The 25,042-nt window shown below is 52.9% G+C and overlaps 1 protein-coding gene across 1 annotated transcript; it reads left to right on the forward strand.

The window, feature by feature from the left end:
* The first annotated feature begins 2,538 nt into the window (after positions 1-2,538).
* SLC17A9 (solute carrier family 17 member 9) lies at positions 2,539-24,705 on the forward strand. Its single transcript, XM_074605409.1, has 13 exons — positions 2,539-3,049; positions 12,246-12,443; positions 14,030-14,169; positions 14,851-14,950; positions 15,724-15,854; positions 16,658-16,754; positions 17,643-17,739; positions 19,833-19,920; positions 20,208-20,242; positions 20,808-20,923; positions 21,410-21,465; positions 21,838-21,867; positions 21,977-24,705. Exons 1-13 carry the CDS (start codon positions 2,685-2,687, stop codon positions 22,138-22,140), a joined length of 1,617 nt encoding a protein of 538 aa, XP_074461510.1. The 5' UTR covers positions 2,539-2,684; the 3' UTR covers positions 22,141-24,705.
* Positions 24,706-25,042: the final 337 nt, after the last annotated feature.

A 25,042-nucleotide genomic window follows, 5' to 3' on the forward strand; every position in this document is an offset into this window, starting at 1 on the left:
TGTTGGTCTCTTCCATCCCGCAGCGATGTCACCGGTCAGTATTTGTTTCTGCTGTAATTTTCTGGAGGAGGGCCGAGGAGGGTTGATGGCTGTTGCGGAGCCGTGGTGTCCCCAGTCCTGCTCCTCAGCTGTGCCCAGACAAAACACACAGCTTCACCCTCAAAAGGATTTGTATTTCTCAAGGGACATGTTTAGGTGCTAGAAACTATTTTTATTCCTTTCCTCTCCCCTCCTGCCTTCATCTAATTAACAATAAGGACAAGATTGGCCGAAGTGCCACTGATACCATCAGACACCTCCGAACCAGAAGGCCCCGTGCGTTCTCCATCACGCTCCTCGTGTGAAATGGGGATTCCAACAACCTGCTGCTGCCTTACACCCACCCGGAGCAGTTCCTGCACGGGAGCTGCTGTTCGCTTCAGAGTAGTCTCCATTTATCAACTTCCCTGATCATTTGCTTACTTTTCAGCATTTTACTGTCTGCAGCGGTTTTGCAAAGTTGCATTATTTAGCACTGGAAACCACGTGCATTTTCTTCAGACCGTGGGTAAGTTGCGTTGAGGCTGCTCTTGGTCAGTGGGGACCTTCCAAGCTGCGGTCGGACTGTCCTTTCAGACACAGCAACTGCCCCTTATGGAATGTGTGAGCCCATTTCTCCTCTCAGACCCCCTTTGGGATTTGGTCTGGATCTGTGCTTAGCTCCATAAAACCATTGTCTGGATGAACTTCAGTGATGGTAAATGTCAGCTCAAATATTGACCCAGTAATCTTTGGTTTAATCTTTTGACTAGGCTGAACACAGGAAAAACGAGAGCAGATCGGTGTTCTTGCATCAGATTATTTTCTGTAGTCAGCACCTGTCTTCTGAACCGATTCCATTTGCCATTTCGTCAGCTCGGTGGGAGGCTTGCTTCCAGAAAATTCTGCAGCAGTAAAAGGAGTGATGTCTCTGTTTTCACTTTTTAAACTTATTTATTTGCAAGTGATGGATGTTACACTCAACCACTTTTTTAACTGCAGCTATTTTTGACAGTGAAGCTAGCTTCTTACGTGAGACGGGCGTTAGTCAAAGCAGCTATTCATCGCGGAGGTGATGTTGAGTGGTACAAGGAGTGGACCTGGAAGGGTACAACAAATAAAGAAAACTTTGTGCAATGTGTTTAATTTCTAAATTGAATCATTATTTCAGTAAGTTAGTAGCCAATGTTGCAGTGTCTGCTGGAGGTTCTTGCATCCCACAGCACTGAGACTTGTAGTAAATCATACAGGAGTATGAGTTAATAAGTGTTCTGTACCTGTGATTACCGCAGCATGGCCCAAACCTCCTTCTGAGCTTTTTACACGGATTTCACTTCAGTTACATCAGCACTCATCTCCCCTCCTGCCTCGAATTAACTCCAAACATATACACTATTTAAAAAAAAACATATTGAACAATGGTTTTGATTTTTGGCTGCATTTTACCATGACTTGGCTCCCTCTTCTGGATATGGGCTCAGTAGCAGAATGAATAAAAATATTTTATAGTTTCCAGTTTCCTGCCCAAATAAAGGGAGGAAAGGCTACAATGGGACGAAGGCTGAGCCTGTAGTTACTACACATGGTTCCCCTCAGCTTCCACCTGTACCCAAGCTGCTTGGATTTGGTTTCTGTGTTGTTAGCGGGTCTGTGCAACGTGTGTGACTCTGTCACGGGCCTTTGGGGGGAGATCTCTCCTCTGAGGAAGAAATGCTGAAGCAAATGACAGAGTATGATTTTATGATTTGTAATTTTTTTTTTTTTTTACTTTTGTCAGCCCTGGTGACCTCCTTCTTGAGTTGTTTCTGTGGCATATGAGGAGCCTTTTGCTACTTCACTGACTAAGGTTTAGCTTAATAATACTGTTACCCCTCTTGATTTAAGTAGCCAACTGCCCTTCAGGGACCTGCAGAGTGTTTGTGTTCAGAGAAGAATGGGTGAGTTTGCTAAACATTGGTCTGCTACAGCCTTCATTTTAATGATCACTTTACAGGCAGCTGTCTGCAGGAGTAGCAGAGGGGAGGTGCCTGCCCCGCACCTTGTACTTTTTGGTGCAGCCCAGCAGCTCCAGTGCCTTTCCCAAGGGCCGTGTACGACCTTGGCCAGGAGGTGCAGGAGCTTCTCCATCCTTCCCTGGCCTGAAGCTTTGCCATGCCTGCATCCAAGCTGCTCTCGGCCCCTGAACAACGTCTTCACAAAGCTCCTCCGCTGGCTCATTCAGGTTCCTGAAGTGAGTCATGAGTCCTCTTGTGTTAGACTGAGATAACCATGATTTTAATTATCTTTTTCCGTAAATGAATCTGATTATCTCAGATCTTACTACAGCAAGGCAACAGCTCCATCCAAAGAGTTAAATCAGGCTGTAACAATAGTGATTCCTGTTTATTTTTGCATTGAATTCTTTGGATGGGAATATCATATTCAGTTCTAATCCTTAAAAAGCAGAGGCGGAGACTTTTCTGCTGTCAAAACCATGAAAGCTGGAGGAGCAGGGTCTGTCTCACCAACGGTAACGTTGCACTTTCCAGGTATCAGAGGGAGAGGAGAGACCCTGTTTAGCCCCCTGTGTAGCCCCGCTCGGATGGGGATGTAGATATTTACCGGAGGCGGAGAAAAAATAGAAAAAAAGAAGAAAAAAAACCAAACCCCACGTTTGTGGGTGATGGATGGAGAAAACACCACCAGCACCGGCCGAGCGCCTTCCCCGCCCGGGCACCCTCCGGGGCCGCGGGTTCGAGGCTGGCCGGGGCCGGGTACCGGCAGCGGTGGGGGGGAGCCGCCCGCCCCCGGGACTTCCCGGAACGGGGCGGCGGGAGGCGCTGACACGTGGCCGCGGCCCGGCGGGGGGAGGGAGGGAGGGAGGGAGCCGGCGGCCGCCGCGATGTGAGGCGGCGGAGGCGGAAGGCGCTGCCCGCATGGCCGCGGGTGGCGGCGGCAGGAATGTCCCGCTGTGCAGCGCCGAGCACGGCCCCCGCGCCGCCCAGCGCGACGGCATGAGGAGGGATGGCGGCGGGGACCCGTACTGGTCCAGGTAAGGCTGGACCCGCTCCTGGGAAAGCCGCTCCCCTGCTTCCAGCGCTCGCCCGGGGAACCCCCCCGCGTCCCCCGGGACCCTCTGCATCCCCCGGGACCCGCCGCAGCCGCTCCTGATGCCGCTCCCGGAAAAAGACGCCGCTTGGGGATGGAGGGGGTCGGGCAGCCCGGACCCTTCCCGCAGAGGCGGTGTCGGGAGGGGACTCCCGCGGGGACAGTGGCCGCGATGTTGCCGGTGCCGGACCCCCGGCTCCCCGGCCCGGCTGCTGCCCGCCGGGGGAGCGGGAGGACGGTGCCGGGGACACGGTGCCACCGGCCCGGGCAGCCCCCGCCGGCTCCCTCCGCCGGGCTCCCGCGGAGACGGTGGAGGAAAGGGGGAAGATACGGAGTTACGGTGAAACACGGAGGGGGGGGCGGCGGCAAAAAGGCTATTTGGCTTATTTCTGGCCTGTAGTGAGTTATTTAAACAAGCCGTTGAAACCATTATGAGGTGGTTATCGAAGTGTTCCAGCAGGAATGTTTGCACTGGTGATAGAAATGAATTAAGATAACGTCTGGAATAGGGGCTGGGCAGCAGCTAGACAGCGCGAACCGTTCTTCAAGTTAAGTAATTAAGATAGTTAAAAGCACTATTAAGCCGTTAAAAGCGCTATTAAGCCCGAGCTCTCCTCTTTTAACGGTAGGGGCACAAGCAAACACAGGGTGGTCTCATGTTTGGAGCAGGGGCTACTAGCCAAGGAGCCAGCTGGGCTACCTGTGGCCGCGCTGCTCCGCTCTGCCGCCCCGGGAGGTCACCCAGCACCTCGGCCCCGGGATCCGCCGCTTCTCTCCGCCGAGGCGGGGCGAGATGGTGATTCACAAGTGCCATGTGGCAGCGGGAAGTGATGGTCAGAGGCTTTTTCAAACTGGGAGCCCCTGGACTCCACCGTGTTGTCACCGCGCTTTTGAAATTTGGTTCAGTTTAAGGCCACCACGAAGAGGAACTAACGCCTGGCTGCCGCAGCGGTGGCCTGTCCCACCGGCTCCCCTTCACCTTCGGGGACGGTGTCACCCCGTGGCGAGCTCGCCCTGGCAGGAGAGTGGAGGGGAAGCCACGGGGACAGGTGACAACGGTGCCAGCGTGCAGGAGCGTGTGGCCAAGGGTAAGAATTGCCCCGTCCAGCAGCAATTAGTCGCTGGCTGAGTTGGGGTTTATCATCAATCGCTTCCTGCAGCGGCAGCAGGCCGATAGCTGACGTTAACTGCCCTCTGAGGAGGCTCCTCCTGTGGTTAGAGACCTGGAAGTCTGATCAAACCCACAATTAGGTCAAGAGTAAGGGGGAAGGTCTCAAAAGCAGATCTTTGGCGGTACGGTTGTTTAACATTTGAAGATTCTCTCCCCAAAAAGCAGTTAGGAAAATTCCTTCTCTCTCTCTCCCCTTTTCTAACTTTTCCCTAAGTCTTCGTGAAAATGGGAGTGGTGAGAGAGGAAGAACCTTGCGCCGAATTTTCACGAAACAAAGTTTCTGCATGTTTTTCCTCTAGAAAAAATGAAATACATTTGGCCACAGCAAACCCTCCAGTTTCCCAAATCTCTGAGAAAAATGGAAGCCATCGGTAACAGTTTCTAAAGCGATGATTTATTGATCAAGGCAGATGCATTTTGAAGCGACTCTGACCATCTTAAGTGCTGCTAGTAATTGAAAGAATCCAGTTAATGGGAAGGAGCGGCAGGATAACCAGTCAGGTGGTTATCTATATTGCAGAAATTCCAGAAGCAGCGATCACCTCCCCGTTGTTTGGCGTAGACGCACACGCGTGGTCGCAGCCCTTGTTTGGGGAGGGTTTATGGAGGATTGATGGTCTACAGGTGGTACGTACAGGTATGGTAAACAGGGTGGGAACGGGGCGGGGGGGAGCAGAGAGGGCAGCGATCCACCAGCTTGTGCCGGCAGGTCGGTCCAGTTGTATAAATCAATTTGGCGGACGGTTTTCAAACAGCGTATGCAAATAAATAGCTCTCACCCTTGCCAAGTAATGAGTTACTGCCATGGAGGGTTTTATCAAGTGGGGGAAGTGACAGGGGTTCTCCTTTCGTGCTCCAACAAAAGACGTGCCAGGCAGCCTTCCAAGATCCGTCTGCACCATCAGTGCAAGGAAAGATAAACAGTTATCTCGGCAGGTTTATTTTTCCGTCTTTGTTCATGCGGCTTCTTCTTTCGTCCTCCCTTTTTTCAGCTGCCTTTTCCTTCCTCTTCCACTCTTCTTGCCCTATGTTTTATCCTGCCTCTCTGGCTGCCTTTCCCAAACTTTTCTGCAGGTTTCCAGCGGCTCCGTTAGCACACATCTCCTCTTGCTCTTCCAAGAAAAACGCTTCGGGATTTCTGTCTGGGGCTTGAAAAAACCCTCGCGTTTGCGTAGCGCGTCTGGACCTTTAGATAGCGCTTTTTTATGGAGATCTTAACATGCCAAAGCAGGATCCCTCGGGCAGTGGGTGTGCGTTGGCAGCTCTGGTTTGACTGGGGGGAGACCGAAGCGCTGAGAAGAGAAATCTGCGGCTAAAGGTGGCGCACAAAGCCACGGGCAGGTCCAGCAGGAGCCACGGGGATCGCAATTTGGATGGTGCCTCCAGGAGAGAAACACGACACAGAAAATTCAGCGTGTCCTGGGAAGCGGACGACTCCCGAAACCGCTCTGCATCTCCCAGCCCCTGGCTGCACCTGAAGACAAGGGATTATTCCAGCAGTTTCTTTAAGCTCCAGAGGTAAAAGGGGTTGTACCGCCGGCCACAAGCTGCTCTCCGGCCGCCTGACCCCACTCTTTGCCCGCGGCCACGTTGTTTTTCTGAGCTCTGTGCCCTCATCTTTTGTCAACATCACGTTGCAGCTTTAATTGCGTTTACTTATTATTTTTTTTTTTTTGGTGGTTGGGTTTTTTCATTGTACAAGTTCTCCTTGTACAAGTTCCTCACCCTGGTTTTAAGCGTGACCTCGCTGAGAACTTTTTTTCACGTGGAGAATGTAGGCAAGACACGCGGTTTCATTCCTGGCTGGTCCACGTCTGCCCTTGGCTCAGCGCGCGAAGCACGCCTGCGCTTTTTTATTATGTCTCCCCACCGCCTCCACCTGGACTTAACAACTATTTCCAGCTCATACGAGCTGCCGAAATCTAATTTCATCTTCGCTTTTGCCGAAAGCAAGAAGCGGAGAGAAGGAATAAACCCCGCGCTGCGCTTGCTGAACACCACTTTGTTGCCGTCTGCGGAAGGAGTTTGTTCACGGGAGGCTGACAGGAAACCAGCAGCTTTCCCAGGAAAAAAAAAGCCCTGTGTCCTCCGTGCTGCTCTCGGCGGCTGTTTGCTGGCGGATCGGGAAAAAAAAAAAAAAAAATCAAAAACCCCTCCTCTGAACCCCAAGGCTACTTTTGACAGCGACAGAGGTTTGGTTTGCAGCACGATGAAATCGGCTGGGGGGGGGGGGGGCGGGAAGAACCCCAAACCTCTCTCTTGACAGGCGCGTTAGATTCTCAAGGGAAGGAGAAATTGTTGTTGAGAAAAACAAAGAGAGAGAGAGGAGCGAGAGGACTGTCGAGGCGGGTTAAAAATAACCACCTGGGTATTACCTGCTGGCCCAGGAGTGTCGGCAGCACCGCCGGGTTTGCGCCACCGCCGTCAGGTGGTGGATCACTTGGTGGATCACATAATTTGCGGTGGATCACATAATTTTCAGTGGATCACTGTAAATGAAAGCTGTAGGCCAGTGAGCTGGAAAAGAGGTTTTTGAAGGGGGATGCTGCCGTGGGGCTGGGGCTGGGCCCTGGGGAGGAGAATGTCCCCGGCCTGCGGAGCGGGAGGCGTGGGGGGGACCGCAGGCATCGGGGACATTCCCCTGGGAAGTGGCCCAGTGCCACCAGGGTTTGCCCTTGGTTTGGGGCTGGTGGCCCTCCAGCCTGGCTGGGAGCTGGGTGCCACCTCAGGGGCTCGTCCCCAGCCTGCCCATCCTGGGGTTCTTGCAGGATGGTGGGTGTCCACAGCGGGCTGGGGGCGCTGGAGGTGGCTCCAGCTGATGTACCCTCTGTGCATCTCCCACAGAGCTGGTTTTAGTCTCCTTATAGAGAGGGAAACTGAGGTAGTGATGCCCGGGGGTGGGCAGTGCGCCCCGGCAATGCTACCTGCGCCCGCCTTGGCCACGGCGCAGCTCCGATGCGGATCGAGAGCTGCCACTCCTGGTTCTTCTCCCACTTCCAGTTATGGAAAACACCCACAAAACCTCGGAGACGGCTTCTGGCCAAGAGCTGTGGCTGGGACACACTGTTGGTAGCCTCGCTGTCTAACACAGCTCTCGTGCCACCTGAAAACGCCTGACGGTCCGGACTCCTGCCTTGCAGGGGGTGCTAAACTGCGATCTAATGGATAGCCCAAACTCCAGCCCGTCCGTTTGAACAGGGACCTGCAGTGTCTGCAAACAGACAGACCTGCAGACGGGGGGAAAGGAGGGAGGCAAGTCAGGAGAAATAAAGTTGAATAAATATTTGCTCTGTGGTATCTACTGGAGAAATTCCTCTGGCAGGAAAACGCACTGCAAATAAAGATACCCTGTGCTGCTGGCTCTCCTTCCGCCGCGGGACAGCTCGGCGTGGTTTTGCCCCTTTGGGGCTCTCAGGCATCCTTAAAAATCGCTCTTAATCGCAGTGCCCCAGGCACGGGACCCGCTTGGTTGGTGGGAGCTGGGTCCCAGGGGAATGGCTGGATGCCGTGGAGCCAAGCTGTGTGTGGAGGAGGAGAACCGGGGGAGCTGGGGCAGGGCTGCTCGAACGCCCGGCTGGTGCCGTGCAAAAAGCCGCCCAGGAAGAGTCATTAGAGGGCTCGAGCTAATTATAGTCTGTCTGGGTGGTGGTTGGAGGTTTACGAAATAGGAAGTGTTTTCTAGCTGCCCGGCTGGGTGAGGAGGGTCTCGGTGACACGCAGAAGGGGATGCACCTGCAGCGCCTGTTTGCTGTAAGCAGAAAGGCATGACGGGGCCGGAGAGCACGGGCTGGGCAGCCAGGAGCCGCCGCCGTCACGCGGCACCCAATTAAGTCCATTAGGTGTCCCCAGACAAGCTCGGGTGATTCACCTGGCGAGGGGTTGGAGGTGGCCGTCCCCTCTGGTGGAGGTTTCTGCCCCGTGGAGCCGGGGCTCGGCCGGGACCCACACTGGGCTGTGGGGAGATGCTCGGTCTTGCCGCTGAGACGGGCACGGTGGCACCGGTGACTCTGACTTCCTTCGTTTCGGACGTGCTCTACTCTGACTCGGTTTGGTTATCTCCAGATCAGATTATCTCTGCCTCCCACAACAGCAAAGCCATTAATTTGTTAACGCTGGTAAAGCCCCGCTTCTCGGATGGCTGGTGTTACCTACAAAAACTATTTGAGTTGTCATTATTCCTTAGTTTTTGAAGGAGAGTTTTATTTTTTCCCCTCTGCGCTAGCCGAGGTTTCTCCTGTAACCTTTGCTGCTGCTGTTGTGCACTGAGCAGAACATTGACTCATCGGCAGCTTCTGTGATAACTATAATTAGGAGAAAATGCATTTACAAAGCTCTTTCCTCTGATGCAAGCACATCATTGTCCTCGCAGAGAAATAATTCTTGCCGGGCTTCCAGGTGGGTGTGGGCAGCTAGTGATTACATTTAACACTCACATTATTTGAATGGCTTTTCCTAGCTGGATATCCTACCTACGGAGCCAGTGGTAGACTGAAGCCGTCCTTATACTCCCCACTTGTTTTCGGTGCAAGTCTCTACCGATGCATTTAAACATATAGGAAAAGAATATAAATGTACAGAATGGAGTAGCAATCAAAGAAAGCATTGAGAGTGTGTCATATACCTGGAGACTTATTTAGTGCTTTTGAAAAAGAATAAAAGTCAAGAGAAAACAACTCAACTGGAGTTTTGTCAAAACACCAGCTGGGGTGGAGGGAGAGCGTCTCTGCCTAGCGATCCCGTCCCGCTGCTGTCCCTGAGCAGCGTTTTGGATGGCGTCTTGCTCTTGCAGGGACCCGTGTGGCACTTTGAACCCCGCTCTCGGGCAGGTGGGACTTGCTGCCTGGCTGACCCGGCACCGCTGGCCTGCCTGCCCGCCCCCCCCTGCCACCCCCAAATCCCCTCCTGTCCCCCCAGCACGGGGGCCGGGGGCTTGGATGACGCTGCCAGGGCTTGGAGGAAGGCTGGGAGCTCACAGCATCCCCTCCTGCCCCTCTGCCCTGACGCCGGAGCCCCTCATCGCTTTTTTGGGTCCAATCCACTAGTAGCAAACGTGCTCCCCTCGCCCCCGCCTTCCTCGGGCACCGGCACTGCTGCGCGTGGGCTTTGCTTTTCCTGCTTGCAAACACCCACTGGAGGGAGCAGACCTTGGCAATATTATAAAGAGAAGCAGCGTAAAGTCTACTCAAGCTGCACAGGTCTTTTTCTCTCCATCTTGCGCCTTGCACAGCCGTGTAGGGTTTGGGGCCAAGGAAGAACAGTCGATCTAATTATCCCATTAAAATGCTGCTGCGCTCATGAGAATAACTCCGGGAGAGGAGGCAGAGCTCAGCCCCGCTCCGGAGGGTGAGAAAGCTCATAAAGGGCTCCCTTTGCTTCGGGGAGAGAAGCACAATTTAGAAAACTGTCTCGGTAGCTGAATATAGGAAATGCCTACGCACATCGCAGGCTGCCGCCGTTTTACTTGGGCACCTCCGTTGTTGCAGGTTGAATAGCTCCAATTTATCAGCGCCGCGCGGCTGCAGATACCAGCAGAGGTTACGGCCCCGCGCTGGCAGCAGCCCGTGCCTGCGGTGCAGCAGCACTGGTTCGGCAGGCGCGGGTCGGTCCCTTACACCTGAATGCATCTGATCCTGGATCGCCTTGAGACACCCCTCCGAGGGCTCTCCGTCACATTTTCCATTGCCCGTTACCCCCCGCCTGCCCTCTCCCTCCGATGGGGGATTTATATACCCCAAACCTCCTGCCCGAATTGTCCCGCTGGGTTGGTCTGATGGGACCCGCGGAAGCCTCGGGCTTCGCTGTGCTTCACCACAGCCAGATGAGGTCGGTGGAGCCGCTGCCCCCGGAGCTGGCGGGGGCAGGCCATTAGAAAACAAATCACCTTTGGTTTTGCAGCAAATTAAGTTATAGTTTCTGCATATCTTCCACGCGGCGTAAGACCAGGAGGAACTCAGAGGGCGTTTATCACGCAGTTCAAACGCCTGAGGCAGGTCAACCCTTATTCCTCCAGCAAAGAAACGTGAGGTTTTCTAGTTCCTGTGTTATTTCATACGTGTGCACAGTAACAACGGTTCCAACCTTCAAAGCACCACCTGAAACACTTCTAGTTCCTGCTGCCGGAGGCTGGCACTGAGCTGCTTATCCGCCTCATCGGGGAAACGGCAATAAATCCACCTCCAGTGGGCACAGCTGCCCGGTGTGGTTCACTTGCCATTGTTCCTTCGCCTCCCTCCGTGATGGGCCATTTGACGCGTTTATAAATGGGTTTGTACTCTGTGGGATTAACCTGCATTTATCATAATTCCAGGACAGAGAAAGGAATGCTCATTTCAATACAAAAAGTGACCCAGGTTGTTTCCCGCGCTGGAGGTGGGCACGTTTAGTCGGGTGGAAAGCACGGAGGTCAGTGCCCCGGCACAGTGAATTCCCCGGTCAGCTCTGGAGCAGAGAGTCTGTTTGCTCAGTGCTTTGTGCTCTGGGCACAAAAATAAGCAAATACAAATAATACAAGTAGCGGGTGTTCTCACTAAGCTTTTAACTCCGTAATTCATGGGCAAAGGGGGACCCAGGCTGACGTGAGCGGGGAAGGCAGAGGAGTTCGTGTACACCCAGCAGAACGTGGGTTCCTGCTCCAGAAGCACGTTGCTGGCTTGGAGCAGAGAAAATTGCCTTCCTCCTTATTTCCAGCCTGTTTCTTCTGCAGGAGCACTTTTCTTGGGGTGGAGTACTCGTGTACCAAAAAATGCACTCTGTTAACGTATTGTTACTAATATTATCTTAAACTTCTTATCAGGCCAGTCTGGATTCTCTTGCTCCTCTCTCTGGGCTGTTCACCCCCATCATGTCTTGTCTCTCACTAAAGAATTCCTCCTATTTAGGAAGGGTAACACACACATTCCCCTTGGGGAATGGGTAGGAATGCCAAATAACGAATGTTTGCTACACAGACAGGTGTGTCTCATTGCAAATGCTCCCAACCTCATGCACTGACCTTTCCTTTGTTATCCTTATCTTTTAAAGAAGAGTTTCCAAAGCTTTTGTTTGGGGAGAAAAGCAAACAGACCGGGTTTCCCCCCACCTTTCCCACAGTCAGCGCTGCCGGAGCAGCCCCGTGTCACCTTGCAGCCTCCGGACAGACATGATTTTGCTGCTGGGGTCACATAGTGTTTGGGATGAACGTTAGCGTCATTCCTAAAAGTCTCCAGATGCGATACACATCTGTCAGATGCGTGTCAGAGCCACTGTGCCACAGGGGGATTGCGCTGACCTTTATTTTATCAAGACGAGACTCCTTACGCCTGGCAAGCAAACCAGTCAGACCCGCAAGTCCTTGCTGTGCATGGATCTACCCTTCCATAGAATCATGGAGGCATGGAGCAGTTTGGGTTGAAAGGGACCTTAAAGCCCACCCAGTGCCACCCCCTGCCCTGGGCAGGGACACCTCCCACCAGCCCAGGTTGCTCCAAGCCCCGTCCAACCTGGCCTTGAACCCCTCCAGGGATGGGGCAGCCACAGCTTCTCTGGGCAACCTGGGCCAGGGGCTCACCCCCCTCAGAGTGAAAAATTTCTCACTAATCTCTAACCTAAATCTCCCTCTTTCACTTTAAAACCCTTCCCCCTCATCCCATGGCTCCCCTCCCTGATCCAGAGTCCCTCCCCAGCTTTCCTGGAGCCCCTTTAGGGACTGGAAGGGGCTGGAAGGTCTCCCCGGAGCCTTCTATTCTCCAGGCTGAACCCCCCCAGCTCTCCCAGCCTGTCCTCACAGCAGAGGGGCTCCAGCCCTCCCAGCATCTCCGGAGCCTCCTCTGTTCCCGTTCCAACAGCTCCGTGTCCTTCTTGTGCTAAGGACTCCAGAGCTGGACATAGCACTCCAGGTGGGGTCTCACGAGAGTGGAGCAGAGGGGTAGAATCCGCTCCCCGACCTGCTGGCCCATCTGCCCTTTCCCCATCTCCCTCTCCATCCCTGCAGGCCCGAGTCCCGCGTCTGGACGGTGATGCTGCTGCTGGGGACATGCCTGCTGTACTGCGCCCGTGTCACCGTGCCCGTCTGCGCCGTCGCCCTCAGCACCCACTTCGACTGGGACAAGAAGCAGTCCGGCATAGTGCTCAGCAGCTTCTTCTGGGGCTACTGCTTGACACAGATTGTTGGAGGACATATCAGTGATCAGTACTGGAAATTATTCTTGTGTTTTCCTCTGCTTGGGCTTTTTTAATGACCCTTAGCTTTGTTTGGACCTCTGGGTTCAAGTCTCGACAGTGGCTGGGACAGGGATGGGGTGGAAGGGTGAAGGATCTCCATGGGGAGAAGGTCTCTGGGGCACTGCAGGTTGCTCTGGAAGGAGCTGAGGTCTCTCCATCAGCTTCACTCAGGGTCTGGAGCTCTGATTCAGAGAGGACACGTGTAGTTTTGACGGTCCGATTTGATCTCTGGGTCTTAAAATGAGCGCTGTGCTCACAGGGCAGCGTGCACCGCAGGACCTTGCACGGGCAAAATCCCCGGGTGACACAGGGAGTGTCTACACTGTCTTTACTGGTTCCTGCAGAGCAGCAGCCAGGAGAGATCCACAGTCAATGGATGCTCAGACCAACATAGGTTTGGGTTTTTTGCACCTGGAGACAGTGAAGAGCACTTTTATACCAGCATAATTTTTCTGATGGAGGCTGTTTTTAGCACTGGTTCAGTAACTGGAATAAAAAAAGCAAACCCACAAGCTTACATGTTAAGCTGGTGGAAGAACTAGCGGGTGTAAAGCAGACTTTATTTTAGAAAAGTGATAAACGCTGGTGCTCTGTGCATCGTTCATAGCTGCTGCTCACCGGGAGTGTTATTTGTCCATTAACAAACAGTTTAATCCCAGTGGTGCCGGACAGCCATTTGGAAGGGTTTATGGCTGCAATCACTAGCCACAAGAAGAAAGTATTTCCTTTTTGCAAGGAATACAGCTTTTTTTTTTTTTTTTGCTACGTGATCTGCATAGTCCATCTCCATTTTCAGCTCAGCACCTCCACTTTTTCCACCCTACATTCTCATGCAGTCTTTTCACAAGCAAGCCCCCATCGCGGTTTCCATCCTGTTTGGGAAAACCAAGTGTCTCCGTTTTATCGTATCAATTAAAAGCCACCTGCCCCGGTTTGCTGTGAGGAAAGATGTGAGCATTCACCTGCTCGAGTTCCTTTCCCCAGCCACCCTATTCTTGGCGAGGAGGGCTTTCCAGTGAATTCTTTTGTGAGGAACGCATGCCTGGAAGGAGTGCATTATCCATGCAGTGCGCTGTGCTATTTAATTATGTTCCTTAATAGTTTGCAAGCAAACGCCTGCAAAAAACCCCCAAACGTTAGCAGGCAGAGCTGGTGCAAAAGAGCAGATGGAAGAGAAAACACCGTCAGTGGTTAGGGAAAGCAGAACGGTGACAGCAGCTTGGGCTTCTCCTCCATCCGAGTCCGGGGTGCACCAGTGCGGTGGTGTCTCGGGGCTGGAGTCTGCTGGAGTTGATGGCCAGTGTCCTGGTGAGGGCAACGCCGGTGACCGGCCACTGGCCGCCTGCTCCAGGGGAGGTGGTAATGGAGGAGCTCAGAGCTGCTGATCCTACCACCCCCCCGAGGGATAAAGACATTTGTAAGAGGAGAAGAACAGGTTTGACTCAAAGGTTGCTCTTAAAAACAGGCTAAACTGGGAAGCACACGAGGCTGGTCTGGGGGGCTTTGCCCTTTTGCCCCCAGCTCGTGGCTGATAACGTGTTTTCTGTCTTCCAGAATAGGAGGGGAGAAAGTCCTTCTCCTCTCGGCATCAGCCTGGGGGTTCCTCACGGTCATCACCCCGCTGCTCACTCACGTCACGTCTGCCCATCTGGTTTTTATGACCTCCTCCAGGTTCCTCATGGGGCTGCTGCAAGGTGAGAGCCCTGAGCGCGCCCGGCCGTCTGTCTGTCTGTCCGTCTGCCCAGGGCATCCGCGCAGGGGGGCTCATGGGCGGTAAATTCGGATGCAAACCATGAGGTTTGCAGTGCTCGAACCCCTCTCCTGCGTGTTCGAGCAATCCTCTGCCTCAAAACTGCCTCCGCATCCAGAACTTCTGTGGGGAAAAAAAAAATAAATTACATTTCTAAAGTAATTCGCGGGCAAATCATCCCCCTGTAGAGATGTCTCTGCCAGACATGGGCTGCTGGCTTCTGACATCACCAGCGCTCCTGTTTGAATTTCTGCATTTTAAAACTCCTTCAAAGCACTTGGGGAAAACTGGTCCTCGCCAAAACTTTTGGATAACTTTTGGATGATTTTCCTTCCCTCTTGCTGAGCCGCGGCACCGGGGGGCCGTTGGGGTAAGCGCGTTGGCACGGATGGATTTACAGTGGCAGCAGTGAGGATGAAACAGGGGATTGCGGAGAAGGCACAAACAAACCTTTCACGGTGACGGATTCACTTATTTCATTTTATATCCCTGTTTTGATTTCGCCAAAGGCCTTGTTGCTTTGTCTCGGTGCTTAGCTCCTGATGGATCTTTTAAATTTGCTTTTGATTTGCTCCCAAGGGCACAGGAGCCTGACTGCTCCCTGCCTTGCTCCTGTTGCTCGCAGGGGTGTATTTCCCGTCCCTGGCCAGCCTCCTGTCCCAGAAGGTCCGGGAGAGCGAGCGAGCCTTCACCTACAGCACAGTGGGGACTGGCTCCCAGTTTGGGTAAGTTCAAAAGGCTTCGAGCAGCGAGTGACAGTCTCCAGACATCGTACGTGATGAAATGCCATGAAATAGTTGGAGGCAAAACTCGCAGCCCAAAGTACGTGTGGATTCCTGGGTCCTTGAGGATACCCGCTGCAGCTGAGGAAGCCTCGGGCGCTTGCTGTCGTGTGTGTCAAGGATTTATGTATTTTTTTTCTCTCTCTTTTCAAGCCGGACTTTGAAGAGTGTTTGCAACATTTAATTACTGTGAGAAACAGCCTGATTCAGTAGGAAGAGCAAGAGTCAGCCCGAGACTGGTCACCTGTCCTCTCTGACAGATGGGGATAATATCACTTCCCCATCTCTGCTGATCTCCGTGAGAATTGCCTTTCTAAATGAAAGGGCTGCTTAAAAGCCAAATAGAAATATTACAGCGTTTAATCACTTAGTTTTCCAGTGCACTCATTTCTTTGGCTGATTTATGTGTTTTCTGAGATACTTTCTGCACACCAGCGGCCTCATTTTCTTTCCCGGACGAGTGCGTTTCGGCGCGGGGCAGGCGAGCGTGAGGTCCCGTAGCGGCTTCTCCTCCCCAGCTGAGGATCCCGAGATGCCGTGTGGGGAACGGGGCAGGTTGCGGAGCCGTGGGGTGACTGGGCAGCGCCTGTACACCCTGCGACTGACGGCTCATTGAAGTGCATTTAGTGACCTGGAGCGCCCACCCCAGGAAGCATCTCCCATCGATGCCGGTGGTCCGGGCGCTGTTAGCCAGATCAGCTTGGTTTCCCTTGCAGGACGCTGGTGATCGGCGGTGCAGGATCTCTCCTCCTGGACTGGTACGGCTGGGAGAGCGTCTTCTACTTCTCCGGTTTGCTCACTTTGCTCTGGGTTTACTGCACCTGCAAGTACCTCCTGGGCGAGAAGGGTGAGTGCAGCCGCCCGCATCCCTGAGGGTGCGGGACCCCGGTGGTACCTCCCGGCTATTTTCTGCAAATCCCCCTAGTTCCTAAGACCATGCCTGATTTTACATGAAGACGTTTTGTTCAGATGTCTTCTATAATGTACCCCGTGCCTCACCCAAGATGCTAAACCCATAAAACAAGGTTTTGAGCTCTTGCGTTGCTGATTGGAAGTCCCACGCTGGATTATATTCCTGTCGAGAGCCTGATCTGACTCGTCAGTTCTCTTAAGCACCAGTGAAAACACCAAACAGAGCATGATCTTCAAAGTGGATTAAGCTAAAGCAGGGCAAGATACTTATTTCAAACTAAGAGCATCTACACATAGAGCTTTTAAAAACCAGTTAATCCGGAATATCTCTTCCCAAATAACTGTCTGGGAGTAATTCCACGCGTGGGCAAACCATTACACCTGGCTACAGCGTTATTAGCGAGCGCGTGGTATGTAGGGGCCCAGCTCATCAGGCGTCTGCCTGGTGCGGCACAAAATCCAAACCTGGTCCTTGCCCAAGGAGATTTCTCTTTAATTTTAACCAGAGATACAACAAATGGGTGAAGGTGGCTGGATGGGCAAGTGTTGTGGATGCAGCGGAAAAATTTTGGTCAACATAAGAAGGTGTTTTCGCGAGCATCCAATGCGGGTATTGCCATAAAAGAGAGTTAGAAAGATATTAAAGGTAGTCGTACAGCGGTCTCCCAGAGCTCCCTCCAGCTGCACTGAAAGTTACTGATCAGAGCTTTCCTTTGTATGTTTTTTTTTTCCCTGCAGAACTCACCATCCCCGTAGACTATTTAGTGAGAGGCCTCTCCATATCCAAGCAGACCAAAGTGCCCTGGAAGCAGCTGTTCAAGAAGGCGCCGATATGGTAGGCAGCTGCGGCGGCGCCGAGTGCCGGCAGGGCTGGGGAGCAAACTCCTTCCCAGGGCTCCTCCTCCTCTCTCTGCTTATTCCTTCTGCCCGTGTGTATTTTGTCTGCTTATCTATATATTTGGGAGATATGACCAGGTTTTGTAATCCCATCTGTATAAATAAAGAACTCAAAAGGTAAGCTTGACAAAAGGCGGTTTGTGCTCTGTCCAGAGGAATGTCAGATTTCAGTATTACTGGCAAATTTTCCTCCTTCGCAGGCTGTTCCCTGTGTATGTTGTGTGCTTCTCCGGAGAGATATTCTCTACCGGTCCTGTTAGAAATGGTGCTTGTGATGGGCTCCTAAGAAGTGCTGCTCAGGGGCACCGGGTGGCACAGGCTGTGTCCTCATTGCTGGCAAAACCCCTTTTTAATAGCCATTTTTGCTTTGGGATGCTGCATTTGGTACTGAAGCTCATCCAAGCGTGTTCCCAAGCGCTGTTCACAGCCGGGGAGGAGGGCGATGGGGCTGCAGGGCAGCAAGCCCATTCCTGCCTTGAATAACCACGGACCATCTGCTGATAACAAATCCCTGGAACCCCCCGGAGAACACCTCCTGGAGCAGGGCAGCTCCTGCGGCGCTGGAGGGGACTGGTGGGAAACGCGCTCGCCCAGTTGCCGCTGCAATGAGCCTCGCCTGGCCCCGGGGGGGTGGCGGTGGGGAAGGAGCGAGCGGTGCAAGCCAAAAGGAGTATCTGTCTATGGAAAAATCTCAAGAAGCAATTGCAGCGCTCTGAGGGGTTTATTTATAGACCAGGAACTGAACTATTGGGTTGCTCGAGTGCCTGTTTCCCAGGCAGGGTGACCTGTCGCTCCTGATTATTTCCTCCCCTCTGTGTGTTTTCAGGGCTGTCATCATCGCTCAGCTTTCTACGGCCAGCACGTTTTTCACTCTCCTTTCCTGGCTGCCGACTTTCTTTAAGGAAACTTTCCCCGACTCAAAGGTGAGTTGGCTCCGGGACGCAGGCGCTGCCGGTTCTCCCCGCGGATGAGGCGGTGCCGGCCGAAACGGGTTGCCTGGGGAGGAGGATGATGGCAGAAGGAGTCGGTGGGAGCAGGCTGGGAGGTGGGAGGGGGTGGGAAGTTTCCTGCGGGGTCAGGAGCCGTTCCCCCCTTGCGCACGCTTTTGGAGGTGCCAGCGAGCATCCTCCCTCCAGGGAGGCAGAGGCCGGCCTCTGGTTGCTCATTTAGGGATGCTGAAGTGAGGCAGAGCCGGGGCACCTTCCAGGCAGGGATGAGAGGGTTATATTTGGTTTTTAGACAGCTTTTCTTCCCAGGGAAGGACGGTTTTTGAACGGCACAGAGCTCACGACGTTACGCTGTTGCAAATGATCCCCAACACATTCACTCCTGTGTTTTCTCGGGGGTTTTTAACTGTGCTGACATTGTATAGCTCAGACCTGCCTGCAAAAATGATAGCTACCGTTAACGAGTACTTCAAAAGTACTATAAAGGCTTCTCTCTCCTCAGCACAAATGTTGTTCCCATTTTTCAGAAACCCAGGCAATGCTCATCTGGGCTAAGAGCTGGTATTTTGATCTTGCTCTCAGAAACTCAGTCAGTCTTTGCCACAATGGCTCTGTTAGGTTTTTATAATTTCCAGAGCTGCTTACAAATGCCTTTTCATGTTACATGGGTAAGGCGCTTTATGGCATACTTGATATTTATATTTAAATCATGTATTAAACCGGCAAACATATTGTCGCGGCGAGATCTGTGCACCTCGCGTAATGTGCTTGTGCAGCAGTAATTTACCATCTGTTAAGCATTATAGGATGGTGCCCTTATGTAAGAGGCTCTATATAGTGTTCCTGCAGCTGATAATCGCTTCATACATGCTGATAAAACGGGGCTTGAGGATGCTTGATTTTAAAGGATGGATGCTAATCCCTAATGCGGGAAACCTATGTCACCTACTGGCCAAAGTCCCTTTCTGCAGTGAGCTGCCATCACCGCTGCCTCCAGCCCACCTGGATGGAGGCGATGGAAGGGTCTGGCTCCTGCTGCTCGGGGCGATGGGCCGTAGGGATGCAACAAGGGTGGCTTCGGTGTGTGGGGACTGACTTGCTGAGCAACCCCAGCTGGTGTTAACAGACACCAGAGGTGTTCCCCCTCAAGCCCTATGGGGTAACGTGTTCAAAAATGACCAAGGCCCGAAGTTTCAAAGGCACTGAAAGACGCGGGTGGACCCTGGTACGATTTCCAGGAGCAGCTGAAACAGGATTATTCAAAACCAAGATTATTCAGCCCTCCTGCGCGTCCTGAAGCCAAGCGAGGGAGGGAGGGATGCCTCCACGGGGTGATGGGCTCTGAGCGAAGGGGGAGATGCGGGGGACGGTGGATGGATGGGGAGGTTCAACCAGCTGAGATGAAACCCAGCCCAACCCGCGCCGATTTCAGCTCCTCCTGGGATCCGGGCACCAAAACGCCTCTGAGCAGCTCTAATCCAGATGACCGGTAATCATCTGTGATTACAACTGCAGCAAGCTCCCTTAATTGAAAATAGACCAAAGTATGTTGCTACCCGTAATGTTACCTAATCCTGGCATTAGAAAATCCAGCTCCGTCGCCTCAGCTTCCCAGTAACGCTGCTAATGAGGTTGAAGCTGATGTTGGAAATTTTGCCGACGGCTTTACTGATGACCCAGGGGGCAGAGGAGAGTCTACAGCTGGCTTCCCGGCGCTCTGTGGCTCCCTTCCACATCACCTTGCTGAACAGTAAACTTTGCCACGTCTAATCCCTTCTTCCCGGAGCAGACGGAGCTTTCTGCCTCTCCCTCGGAGGCAGGGCCGCCGGGGCGGAAGGGAAGGCAACAAACAGACAAAGGCTACAGCCCCATGGTGTGCCTGCCAGCCTTGCAGCGGTGCTGGGTGTAGCCGAGAGCTCGCTGTGCGAAGCGGGTAGAGATCCCACAAAAGGTCCTCGTCACCTCATTTTTTTTTTGCTTTCTACAAGTATCACAGACTATCAAATAAAATATTTGCCAGCAAACCCAGCTCTGACAGCAAACCTCTCTTGATTTTTGCTCCCTTTCAGGGCTGGGTGTTTAACGTAGTCCCCTGGCTGGTTGCGATTCCGACAAGCTTGTTCAGCGGATTTCTCTCTGATCATTTAATCAACCAGGGTAAGAGCTTTTTTGGCTTTTCCTCAGCTCTTTATTTTATGTGACGCGTGAAGAGGACCTGGATGGGGGGAGGTGGGCTCGTTGGTGGGGAGAAGAAGACCCAGCAAACAGGCAATGTGAGGTTCTGATACGAAAGTGGGATAAACACTCCAGGGTCCAAATCCCATCCATGTGTTTGGGGCTCCCTTTGATCTCAGCCACAATATCCCCCTGGAGATGAAATCCGGGTGTCTGAACAAGGAGACCGGGTGAGCCGTGCTGAACTGCAACTCTCCTTTCTCTTCCAGGGTACAAAACCATCACCATTCGTAAGTTCATGCAGGTAAGAGAGCTGAAGCCGCGGGAGTGACGCTTGAGCTGCCCGCCGGGCTCTGCTCGCCCGGCGGGTTACAGCCGGAGTGGGGCTGGGGGGTGGTTACGGGTGGATGGAGGAAAGGGGCTGTAGCTTTGGGGTAGACTGATGGCCGGTACGTGTGGGAAATGAAATCCAGAGGATAACCCTGACCGAGGAACAGAGCGTGGACCAACGGTGACGTTGAGCACAGAGATTTGTGAGTGCTCCAAAGAGGTTTTCTTTCACAGGCAAAGGCCAACCGTAACGCTGTCATTCCAAATGACCCCTTAGATACTGAGGAAATAGCAATACAAGGACGAACAGAAACAGAAATGCTGGGTGAGAGCACAGCACTCTCTGCTCCGCAGCGTCACATCCCTCGGGACAGGCCTCTGGCACAGAAAGGCAGGACACCGGGGCAAAAAAGTGTCTTGAGAAGCACCTGGTGCATATGGACTCTTGCCATCATAAAGGGAACAGTTTGTCCGTGAAAGGAGTTGCTTTCTTCCTTTCAGAAAATGTGCTGTGCTATTTAATTTTCCCTTTCTTCCAGGTCATTGGCTCCGGCGTCTCAAGTATTTTTGCTTTGTGCCTGGGCCAGACGTCCAGTTTTTGCAAAGCGATCGTGTTTGCCTCCGCCTCTGTTGGGCTTCAGACCTTTAACCACAGGTAACGAGCGTGGTAACGACGGCAGCTGTGGCCCGTAGCTCTTATCCCATGCTCGGCATTCCAGGGTCTCGGAGGAGGCTGCCTCCCTCCTGACGGTCAGAGCGAGAACTGGCGCTTGTCGGAGCATCCTCTGCTGGTCCCTGCCAGGCCGGCGGAGTTCAGCGCCTGCTGGGCTGGAAATGATGCAGCATTCCATCCCCCATCCCCGTGTAGCCTGGGGAAGGGCTGGGACCAGCAGCTATTAGGGAGATGGAGCAGGAGGGGAATTGCGTCTTGACCCCTCTGAACACTTTGAGTTGAATCCTTTTCCTCCTGGTACTCTCCTGTGCTGCTTCACTCTCAGCCTCTTTCCTCCTCTCTCCTGACGGTGCCATTTATTGTCTAGGACCTCTTCCTTCTGCTTGGCAAGCTAAACTCCGTATAAATGATGAAAAAGCGACTGTGGTCCATTAAAACTGCCATTTCCCCCCTCTCTGTTTCTCCTAGTGGCATTTCAGTAAACGTACAGGACCTGGCCCCCTCGTGTGCTGGCTTGCTGTTCGGTAAGGACTCCGGTGGGGGTTCGGCTGTGCGGGAGAGGCGGTGTGTACGGGAGGGGACACGGTCGTCACCGTCACGGTTTGAGCAGGAGTTGCTCTGTGCAACGTCTGCTCCGTATGCGCGGCCTCGGCTTCCTTCTGCGGTACTCCTGCCATTGCCGGGGGCGGGCAACCGCACCAACTTGCGGTGTTTTTTTGCCAAATTTGCCAAATGCTTGCCTGCACCGAGGGGAGGGGATGGGGACGGGGCTCGGTTGTCCCAGCCATCAGCAGGACATTTAGCTGTGCATGCCGACCGGGCAGCGGGTGGGAGCCTGGATGAAGCCGCTCGTGTCTGTGGGTTTCTAATATACGATGCCTTTCATTTCTTGACAGGCGTTGGGAATACAGGTGGAGCCCTCCTAGGTAAAGTGCCTTCCTGCGGCTCATCCTTTCCCGGGGAGTCCTCTCCTCGGAGCCGGGCAGGATCTGGCCCCAGAGCCTTTGCATTTCTTTCTCTTCTCTCCTGTCCCAGGTGTCATTTGCGTGTACTTGGCTGGCTACCTGATTGAGACAACTGGCTCCTGGATTTCTGTTTTCAACCTGGTGGCTGCTGTTAACAGCATTGGCCTCTGTGCCTTCCTCGTGTTCGGAGAGGCCCAGAGGGTGGACACAGACTCTGCGTATATGGACCTCTAGAGATGAGTCCAGCAAGCAGCTGAGGAACAGGAGAGTGTCACGTCTGTGTGTCATTGTCGCACAAGTGCCAAAGAACTTTTTTTTTTTTTTTAAGGTGTTTACCAGGAAAAAGTATACTGAGACCGAGTACATAATGGGTCTGGAGGAGACCCATGGGAGAAAAGAAATTTAGAGTTCATTTTTTGCTCAGGGCATAGCTGATGGCCTGCAGAGCCGTTCAGCTCGACGTCTCCAGTGAAGATACGGCCTGTGTGACCAGTTTGCCCCAGTCCGTGTCTAGTGGACAAATATCCATGTGGCCAAAGCAGCTCACCTGGCTTGTCTCCGAGGGGAGCCGGGGTTTGCGTGCTCTGCCCCACAGAGGGGAGCTGCTTTGCCGTGCCGGGAGCGGGTGCCTCCATGGTCTGTGGCCGCAGGGAGGGTGGCCGGCTCTCAGGCAACACGTGTCCTCTGAGCTACATGGAAGGAATAACCCAAACAAACATACCTCTGACCTTAACCCTCCCTCACGTGCCTTCATCCTGCAGTCTGCTCCACAGGTACAAGCCAGGTGTACAAGAGAAAGGGGGGTGAGATGAATTCAAGGCTTCCCTTCAGGGCAAGTCTTCTGGCTGGATGTCTGCCGCGGACGCAGGGCCATGAGGCTGCATCAATATTGCCTTCACAGCGCCGGAGCTGAGCCGGGGGGCTGCAGAGCGGAACGCTCAAACCAGCAGAGCCCATCTTTGCTCAAGGGCAGAGCTCAAGGGGTCCCTCCTCTGCCGGGTCGCTTTACTCCAGCCCTGAGCCGAGGCTGACCACCTCCATCGCGAGAGCAGAGCGCTGCAGTCGCCCGGGGCCAGGCTCGGCTGGGCTGACCTCGCCGCGTAGGTGCCGCCGAGGAACCCCCCGGAGCTGCTTTGCCGCGTGCTGTGAATGCGTGGGAAGAGCAGGTCCCGCTCTGCGCTACGGATCTAAACTCCCAAATGCTTTCTGCTCGATTAGACGCGTCCTCCGCGTGCTCCCAAAGGGACACTGGAGACTTCCCAAAGGGCCTGCAATGGGCAGGTTTGGTTTCTACATTAAGCGTAAAGCAAATTTCTGCGCTGGGGATCCATAGTACTGGATGTGGATCCCGGCGGTTCCCTGTGTCAGAGGGAAGTACTCAGCTGCACGTGCCTCTGAGCCTGAATGTCTTAAGTTATTTATAAATATTTTTAAATTTACGTACCAAATCCTATATTTTATGTATTTGAGGCGTGATTCTGCATGCCTATTTTGAGTGGTACTCCCACCAAACCCCACAGTATTTCTAGAAGGGAAGGATTTACCAGCCTACAGTTTCGGGTTTTGTAGGATCTATTTTAAATGTGACATTTCGTATTAAAGCAATTCATTGCTTTTCCTCCCACCCCTTGCTTGCAGCCTGAAAGGATCTTTTTGATGTCTCTGGTGCTTACCAGAAAACTTCAGCTGAAGCTTGGGACCAGATTTCCCAAGGCGCCTCGCCGTGCAGGAAAGCTATAGGTTCAGATTAATTGTTCTTAAAAAAAATAATAATGATTATCCCCTGCTTCTCCTTTTGTTTTGGTCAAATTTCTTCTTGGAAGATAAGTTGGAGCTGTGTTAAGTTTCTGGATTGCTGGGTTTATAGTGAAGATATTGACAGCCTTTTAATTGCAGAGACACTAATGGGTGCCACTGAGCTAAGCTGGGCTGCTCATTGGGGCGTTAAGGGATACAGATGCAACTGCCTGATGGCTTCACAAGAAAATATAGGATTGCTGTGGCTTGACTGGGGGCCAGAGAGATAAAACATTTTTTTTTTTCCTCCTTCTGTGCTTTTTTCCCCTAAAAGGCTGGTTGCTTCCATAGGTACAAGTCTGTACCTGGGGTGCGGAGCCAGGACACACGGATGCTGCTGGGAAGCCTCTTAAAATCAGCGGGTAAAAGGGGGAGGGCACAGAGCAAACGCAACCCAGGCTTGCCAAAGAGGCCTGAGGCTCTGCAGGCTTCTCTGCCAGCCTCGTCCCTCCTCCAGTGCGAGCAGATGATTTGCAGGGATTTTTCTATAACCACATAGGAAAAAGAAAAAAAGGGTGGGTTTTGTTTTTTTTTTTCTTTTTGCATCTTCCCATGCCATTCGGCGTTGCAGGTCAGGAGCGCGAGGAGGGAATTCTGGTTCTCTTTGCTGGTTGCACCATTTCTCGTGGAAGAGTTGGTGAGTTTAAATCAGTCACATTCGAACCAGGCAGCTTGGCCACCCCTTGGCTCCGCAAGCTGGGAAGTCTGGAACTAAGATCTTCAAAGGGAAGTCAGCGCTGCTGGCGGTGCCTTCCCTGTAAATCCAGCTAACGCTTTGGTGGGCGGTCCGGATTGTCTGGCTCTGTAAACGGGCTCATAAGTTAAATATTTGAAGTACATTTGAGACTTAGATTTCGTTATGTTCATACCTCTGCGGCGAAGTATTGAAACCATTTCACGTAGCTGTACTATTATTTGTTTAAGCAACCTTGCCAAAGCTTGCTGTCTGAGAGTTTTTGTTATGGAAGGACCTAAAACAATAAAGACAGCGAATCATTTGCACACTGTCCAGTTTTCCTTTGAATGCTGAGGTGCTAATTTGTGTGCTCAGGAAGGGACAGACAGAAGTCAAGTATATTTAGTGGGATTAACTCCTTAGGGCTGGTGCGAGCGGAGGGGGAGGCTGTACTGGAGAACATCGGGGCTGGCACATTTTCACTCGTACGTCAGACCTCGGCGTACATCCAGCTACATCTTCTTCCCACTTATTTTGGAAAAATGACTGACAAGCTGTCTTCAGCGGAGCCGTGGTCGGTACAGCATCGGGGGACGTGGTCTAATGTCACTTATTAGAGTAATAACACAAAAGCAAGTCTTCCGTTGGGTGGGATACACCCCC

Source organism: Larus michahellis, chromosome 12 (assembly GCF_964199755.1).
Source record: "Larus michahellis chromosome 12, bLarMic1.1, whole genome shotgun sequence".
In the NCBI taxonomy this organism is placed as follows: domain Eukaryota; kingdom Metazoa; phylum Chordata; class Aves; order Charadriiformes; family Laridae; genus Larus; species Larus michahellis.

What these genes read in the sequence shown, in the direction of transcription:
- SLC17A9 (XM_074605409.1), top strand. Translation starts at nt 2,685, where the DNA reads ATGGAGAAAACACCACCAGCACCGGCCGAGCGCCTTCCCCGCCCGGGC. An exon ending in GGAGGACATATCAGTGATCA is followed by an intron (nt 12,444 to 14,029) that starts GTACTGGAAATT and finishes TCTGTCTTCCAG; the next exon opens with AATAGGAGGGGAGAAAGTCC. An exon ending in TGATCATTTAATCAACCAGG is followed by an intron (nt 19,921 to 20,207) that starts GTAAGAGCTTTT and finishes TTTCTCTTCCAG; the next exon opens with GGTACAAAACCATCACCATT.